The sequence below is a fragment of the Bison bison genome, unplaced genomic scaffold, assembly GCF_000754665.1.
Source record: "Bison bison bison isolate TAMUID 2011002044 unplaced genomic scaffold, Bison_UMD1.0 scf7180017864356, whole genome shotgun sequence".
Taxonomy (NCBI): Eukaryota; Metazoa; Chordata; class Mammalia; order Artiodactyla; family Bovidae; genus Bison; species Bison bison.
This window is the reverse complement of record NW_011494928.1, coordinates 4,215,871-4,223,814: the sequence shown is the minus strand read 5'-3', so window position 1 is coordinate 4,223,814 and position 7,944 is coordinate 4,215,871. Positions and strand designations below refer to the sequence as shown.

Below are 7,944 nucleotides of genomic sequence, written 5' to 3'. Positions count from 1 at the left end.
GTTCTATAGCCAAGTATGGATACAGTCTACTATATTAGTGCTGATCTAGAAGACTGTGGTTGTGGCTCTTCTGTTATATTTTTAATAGGTGAAAATGCTCTCATTTCACTTTGTTGTCATTTATTTATGGGCAAGACCAGAATGGCAGGGACAGGGTGCAGACACACCCACTGCCCTCTATCTCTCTAAGAAGCTTGAAAGACAATCCCAGAAGATTAAAGCTAGCTCTGTCTGCCAGCCTGGATGGATGGGGCTGAAAACAGAAATTATACTGAGTTTCAAGAAAATAATGAAGGATATATTTCTTACATACTCATGGGCTAGGACTGTACATATGACAATTATTATACAATAATGTCTTCAGAGATAGCAGCCTGTTAATGAAATAATTATTTTAGAAAAGACCAAATTAGTATTCATTTCACTTTATACTGAATTATCCATTTTTAACTTGTATAAGCAGCACTACTTTGGTAGGGGGCGTGTCTGGTTTAACAAAATGTGTTGGTGAATAATTGAAGTGAAGTGAAGTGAAAGTCACTCAGTCATGTCCAACTCTTTGTGACCCCATAGACCGTAGCCTGCCAGGCTCCTCTGTCCACAGGATTCTCCAGGCAAAAATACTGGAGTGGGTTGGCATTTCCTTCTCCCTGGGAAGGGCTACCCATCCAGGCAACCCACTCCAGTATTCTTGCCTGGAGAATCCTGTGGACAGAGGAGCCTGGAGGGCTGCTGTCCATGGGGTCGCACAGAGTCAGACACGACTGAAGCGACTTAGCATGCATGCATGCGTGCCCTGGAGAAGGAAATGGCAACCCACTCTAGTGTTCTTGCCTGGAGAATCCCAGGGACAGAGGAGCCTGGTGGGCTGCCATCTATGGGGTCACACAGAGCTGGACACGACTGAAGCGACTTAGCAGCAGCAGCACTTCCCAAGGGATGTTCGCAACCAAGGGATCAAACCCAGGTCTCACATTGCAGGCGTATTCTTTACTGTCTGAGCCACCAGGGAAGCCCAAGAATACTGGAGTGGGTAGCCTACCCCTTCTCCAGCGGATCTTCCCAATCCAGGGATTGAACCAGAGTGTCCTGCATTGCAGGTGGGTTCTTTACCAGCTGAGCTACCAGGGAAACCTGGTGAATCTTGGAATGAATTTTAAAGCATCCTACCCTTGAGGCAAATCTTTTACAACTGAGTGATTTTGTTTCTTCATTTATCCACAAGGTGGCACCATTATATTCTTTCCATGAGCCTGAACCCTCAAAACAGGCCGAGTAAGAAAAACAGAACAGGCTATGATTCCTAAAAGCTGATGTAGAGGAGTTGGTGGGGATCATAACCACAGAAGGTGCATGAAGGCTGGGCAAGAGAGGGCAAGGGAAGTGTGATAATAAATATCAAAGAGGAACAGGGCATGAACGTCAGCATGGCATGGTGATGAGAACACGGATTTGTCCTTCAAAAAGGTCAGTGTTCAACTCCACTTCTGCCAGTGACTGAGTGAACCAGTCCTCACCTGCATACATGGGGCGGTGCCACCCAGGCAGAAGGCGCTAACCCCGGGGAGGAGGCCTGCAGGCCTGCCCCCCAGACAGTTCAGCCCTGAAGGCCGGGCCGGAGGGCACCCGTGCTCAGCAGTGCGCAAGGTCCTCGAGCCCGCGGATTCCTCTGTGCTCTGCAAGGGCAGCGCCTCCACTGGAGGCAAGCCTCATGGAAGCTCTGGGGACTCGGCCAACGAGGAGACCTGCCCTTCCTGCCCCAGCCCGGTAATCTCCACCTCCCCCGCCCCTCGGGTGTCCCCGCGGCCAGTGACTGCCGGCGGCCCCACCCCGCCCATCTACAGCGCCACACCCACCCCAGCTCTGCGCAGAGACCCTGCGTCTCCGCACCACGTCCCTCGGGGTTCCCGGGAGGCGAGCCCCTGTACTGACCCCTTCCCCCAGCCCATCTACAGCGCCTCCCCCACCTCTGCGCAGCGGGCCTGCCTCTCTCTGCACCGCATCCCCTGGGTCCCCGGGAGGCGAGCCCCTGCGCTGACCTGCCCCGCGCTCGCTCAGACCCACGTGCGTGGCCCGCCAGCCTCCCGAGGACCAGACTGGCTTCAGACCACTCCCTCGGAGGGGGACGGCGACTTCCCTAGGCTTTCGTGTTTCTGAGTGACATGTCTGTGTGCCAGGACTGGGCAGACAGCACCCGGGGCCCTTTTAGGTTCCGCGTTTGCCGAACGTCCACGCACGTGTGCGAACCCACCCCAGACACGGCGGCGGCTCGGCCTGTGGTACCTTTCCCCTCTTGCGTCCAAGTGCTGCTTTTCGAACTCCCAGTTTTTGTTAGGGGCATAATCCCATTCTACCTCTTCAGCGGCGATGTAAAAGGTTCTTATCATCCCATAGGGCTGCTCAGGAGGGTCCTTGTTGCCGCAGCTGCTGACCTCATATATCTGATGCATGCCTCTTGCCAAGTGGTGCAGGGTGGAGCAAAAGACCCTGAAGATTCCTGGAAGAGACATGGCTTGGCGTTCAGAGCGATGCTCGAGCGCTTGCTTTTGATTTGCTAGCAAACCTCCGTAATTATTAAAAAATAACCGGTCAGGTGGGTTTTTAAGATATCAACTTTCTATAGCATTTAAAAATCAGACCCTAAGAGAAATAAATTACTTGTAAATATATTTACGTATGGGGGGAAATACCATCTGAAATTCATCTGTCATGTCCAAAAACAAATAAAGAAAAAACCTGTAAAGTTGCTGCCAAGAAATTATTTCTCTGGGTCTCCCCTATTGTACACACCTATTAGAGGATAGTCACTCCTGGAAAAAAATCATTGATAGGTATCTTCTCCCAGCCCAGTTTAAAAGGAACTAATTACCTGTCTAGACAAAGTTCAAATTAGGTCAGGCTTCTGAAGTCATGGCTTTTGCCCTAAAAGGTTTTATAAGCTATAAGGTGCAATATACAAATAAGCTGTTACTCTTAAAGCTAAATGTATTTTTTCATTAAGCCCTTGAGCAGAGGAGGGTCTCATTTCCAGTGGTAGGTCTACATTATGCCAGATGAAAAGGAAAAAGAAATAGCAACCATCCTATCTGACTGAGAACTATATGATTTTTTAAGCTGAATTTTCTAGATGCCTTGACATCAATATACATATTTTAATTAAATTCACAATAAAATCATACAAAATCAAATTATTGGAAGATGTTAACTCAGGGAAATTATTGGATCAACAAATCTCTGTTCTCAGAGGTGAATGAGAGTGTGGGTCTCGTTAACTATCTACAATACAGAGATAGCATCTATCATGTCTAAATATTGCCAAATTATCCCTTCAGAATGAGCCCAAACCATTGGTTCATAGGGTACCCTAGCACACCCAGGCACAAATGGTGACCCTCTGTAAAAACAAAGAGAAGACCCTTCTGACAACAGAGGTGGCCAGAGCTTCCTCTGCCTGTGCTGGTCTCCAGGCAGCCCACTATTTGTGTGCTAATCATCCCTTCAACAGAGGAGGAATTTTCTTTTCTAAGAACAAAGAGGAGCTTAAAGTCTTGATTATGGTGATATTTTCACAGATGCATACTATTTCCACACTCATCAATTTACATGTATAAAATATACAGCTTTTTGTGTTTCAGTCATACATCAATAAAGTGGTTTAAAAAAAAAAAGATCAAAGAGGAAATGTTTGACTTTCAGCTGACAGGCTACTCTACCCATGTTTGGGTACTCCTTTTAGCTTAGAAGATGGGGCGGCAACAGGTGAAATGACTCAGCTTTTCAGCAGTCACTGATTTATACTCACCGCCAAACATAAGCTGGAAAGCACTGTCATGTAGCTCTTTAGAAGCCTGGAGGGCCTGTGAGTAAGTAACCATGTCCCTAAAATTATTCCAGCCATCTCTAGCTTTGAATGCTCTTTCTATGAAGTAAAACTATTTGGCTGTTTCCCTCTTGTCCCCTCTTTGGTCTTGAAGAGTGAATTTTAAAAAAGTAATTGTTCCAAAGGCATCCCTTGGGGTGATTCATAATTGATCAATCAATTAATATAGAAAGGTTGAATACTAGAAGCTTACAAGGCAAGGATTAATGGAGCCCCTAGTCTGAGGCAGTACTTTGGCAAAAGTTTTGAAGCTCAAGGCTCTTTTTCTTTTTCTTTTTTTCTATAAAAATCCATGTATTTTATTTGGTAGGTAAGTCATGGAGACTTTTCCTCTCTCAACCAGATAACTGAATGTAAAATCATGGAGAAAATATACATTTACACTCACAGCAGCCAGAAGTGAACGTTGAGGCGGGAACTCACAGCAGCCAGAAGTGAATGTTGAGGCAGGGTTAGGTGGCTCCCGAGGGTCCATATGTTTTCTATATATTTCTCTGATGACTTAAAATTTTAGATTTGTCTCAGGTAGAAATGTTTAACGTGTAAAGAGGTGATGTAAGTCATATTTACTACTTGTTAATAGAAAAGAGTAGCTTTGAAGAGCTCTATCTTCTTTTCTCTTTGAATTTTTTTTTCCCTCAAATCTCAAATTCTTAACCAGTGACAGAGAGTAGCATCTAAAATGCAGTTCCAGTGTGAAGGAAAGAAGTAAATACCTATTTATAAAGGAAACAGAGCAGGCAAGTACTTATCTTGAGTAGCATATTGGTTTCATTTTTAGACCAATGAAAAAGTTGGTTTGGAGAAACATGTTGAATATCCACAGCATTTACTATTCTTATTTTTCATGAGAGTATATGTTGCCAAATATTACCCTTTATCTTTTATTAAAATGCCCCAGTGACCTAATTAACGTATTAATCTCTAAGAGAAGGGATGGGTACTGGCACTTCAACAGGCTCTCCATGGACTCCGGATCCAACACAGCTTGCTTTCTGGGTACCCGAGAGAATGACAATAGGCAAGTCCCTGTTTGGACTCATCAAGAGACCACTATCAATCTCTAGAGAAGGGAGAGAAGTTCACATCTACAACCTGGAAGCAACCACCAGTCTGCTCATGTCTGGTTGATGCTTCCAAGCAGCAACTAAAATGAAGTCTGTGTTTAAAGAGAATAAACAAGCAAACAAAAATACTCTTTCTTGGGGCTGAATTGTTCATGGATATAAATAAAGAGCATTCTCCTAGGATTTGTGAGGCCAGGTCACTTAGAGGACTCCTACTTTTGCTTTATGGATGTTATTAGATGCTTTTCCTCTGTTCTTCACATTATGTGTTTGAAATACAATAGTCAGGACTCTCTGATTCTACTCAAGGCTATATTTCCTTCTGCACACGTAGAAGTGCCCAAATTCAACCAATTTCTTCTGGGGAAAGACCCTAAGAGTACCTGCCTGAAGATAGGAATCTGGTCACCTGAACTGGCCCTGCCAAGTTTACCTGCACGGTCTGGCTGCATGAATGCCGTTGTGGAGACATGGGGAAACAGCGCCAGGGAGTCCCGGTGAGTCCCTCGTAAGTGGATGGTGTTCCCTTGAAAATAAACTCCATGCATGTCCGTGTCAGTGCCCATGCCAATCAGATGCCAGGAGACTCTATCCTTTTTGCACATGGTTAGGCCTGGCTGGTTGCCATACATGTAGCCATTAATAGCTAAATGGAAGGAAAAGGAGAGCAGAGTGCACTATTATTTTGTAGATGTGCTGAAAACACATCACCTTAGTGAAAGATTATCAGTGCATATGGAGGCAGTGGTGTTCAAGTTCAAAATTTACAGAAGATCCTATTATCAGAGAATAAAGAGTACTGGGAAAAAGTCAGGTGTTGTATCAAATTTAAATGGAGACTGAACTTAATAACGAATAATGAAAATACACTAAAACAGTGAAACTGTTCTATTTAACAATGTATACACAGGACATGAATTCTAAGAAGTAATAAAAAATAAACAGGTTGTTTTCTTAAGCAATTTTTTTCTGACAAAATTATTTGATAGCATTATATAATATCCTTCATTTCACATTTTAGTTTTGCAGATTATAAAAAGCATCATCCTTGAAAAAATATTTACAGATTTCATGAATTTCCCCAAAGTCTTTTTTTTAAAACTCTTTATATGGAAGTCATTTTCTTTTAAGGTTCTTATCCTGTCATCTCCCTTGTTAAGTGTCTTTTCCTCAGTTATTCATTTAATTCTGTCAGATCCTCATTTGCCAATGGCTTTGCATTTCATTCTAGAAGTTATCAGACATCCCTTCACTGATTTTATGGATCTTGCATCACTTGAAAGATTTGCAGTTGATTGACATTATATTTGCATGTCTGGTCAATGAAGAGGGATTTGAGAAGTAGGGAAGGGACACTAAGTTTTAAGAGGTTAGCCCTTGAATAAATAGTTTTGCCTTATGATAATTTTGATTTTCCAACTTCAGTAAAATAACTGACAAGACTTTGAATAATGATCACTTAGATATGAAAAGTCTTTGTACCTCCAGAAATGCAAATTGCTTTTCTCTTTGACATCAACCTCAATCCACTGACAGCAGCTACACGCGCCCCCTCTGGGGGATGACCACTATGACTGAGTACACTGAGGCGTGACTGTGCCTAATTGCGTCTCAGGCTTGATGTCCTGGAGAGAGACACCCCCCACTCCACTCCTTCTACAGCCTGTCCACCACACACGTAAATGGTCTCCTGTTAGAATCTCATTGTCAAATAAAATTACCTTTTGTTTCTTTATCTGTGAATGAGTGGTGTTTGGTAATTTTACTCAAATATCTGGAATTATTAGCAGAAATTCCAAGAAGCCCTGGAGCTGCTAAGAAGAATATCACACTTTCTGAAGAAAATCTTTGATCATGATGTTGCAAATAAACTGTCTTGTCCATTGAATGTTAAAGAGATATCATTTTAAATTTTTTTCATTTTATTTATTTTAATTGGAGGCTAATTACTTTACAATATTGTAGTGGGTTTTGCCATACATTGACATGAATCAGCCATGGGTGTACATGTGTTCCCCATCCCAAATCCCCCTCCCACCTCCCTCCCCATCCCATTGTAAATTGTAGTGCTAACAGTTTAGTCCTTGGCTAGCTGGTAGAGAATTCTCTGTTGCCTAGGAACTCCAGTTTAACACTTCTCTTTCCTAGGAATTCCCTGATGATCCAGTAGTTAGGATTCCACATTCTCACTGCTGGAGGCCCAGGTCAGGGAATTAAGATACCACAAAGCTGTGTGGCATGCCCTCACCCACTCCGGAACCTCTTTTTCTGGAACATTCATTCATTCATTTATATATTCAACAAGCAGATTGGAACATAGACTGTATAACACGAGCAATGCAAACATTGTATGCCATGTAAGGCATTTTCTCTTTGGTATTGTAGCCAACTTTCTCCTACTCATGCAAGCAAGACTGGAGACAAAATTTAATTTATAATTAATGTGAAGCTTAAACTAAATACATAATTTCCTTGAATTTTGCCTTAAACATTACATATTCTGCAGGTTTAAAATATACAAATATATCAAATTGCCAAAGCAGGAAGGGACTGGATTTGACATGATCCATTAGGTTGTTTTCTGTTTTCTATATACAGGCTTCTCTGTATATAGATCCCTTTTGCAGCCTAGCTTTTCCATTAAGCGATTGCTATGTTTCCTAATTTATAGCTTAGTTTACCTTTTTATTGGCTATTATAAAGGTTGGGAACAAATTTTGTCTTCAGTTATGACAAATTTTTTTTTTATAAGATGATGTTGAAAGGGCATTATTCCTTGTTTTCCATTGGTCCAAGAAGGGGTTCAGTTGGAACCGAGCATCTGAGACCACAAAAGTCTGAGCCAGTGCTGTGGGTCACTTGGAGCCTTGAACATTTTTGGACTTCCATGGGAGAAAGAGAGACTTTTTTGCACTTCTTTGGGAGAGAAGGGGAAGGCTATTTCACTATTTTCTCATAATTTTTAAAGGCAATAAATAGATGCTATGGTTGGTCCTA

General features: G+C 42.7%; 1 protein-coding gene across 1 annotated transcript in view; it reads right to left on the bottom strand.

Moving 5' to 3' along the window:
* The window catches only part of HEPHL1 (hephaestin-like 1), a 93,436-nt gene that overhangs the window by 25,429 nt on the left and 60,063 nt on the right, over nt 1-7,944 (bottom strand). Inside the window, exons 11-12 of the mRNA XM_010855183.1 lie at nt 5,381-5,593; nt 2,284-2,497 (exon numbers count right to left, since the gene is read on the bottom strand). Coding sequence (XP_010853485.1) covers nt 2,284-2,497; nt 5,381-5,593 — 427 coding nt within the window. The remainder of the gene's footprint in view (nt 1-2,283; nt 2,498-5,380; nt 5,594-7,944) is intronic.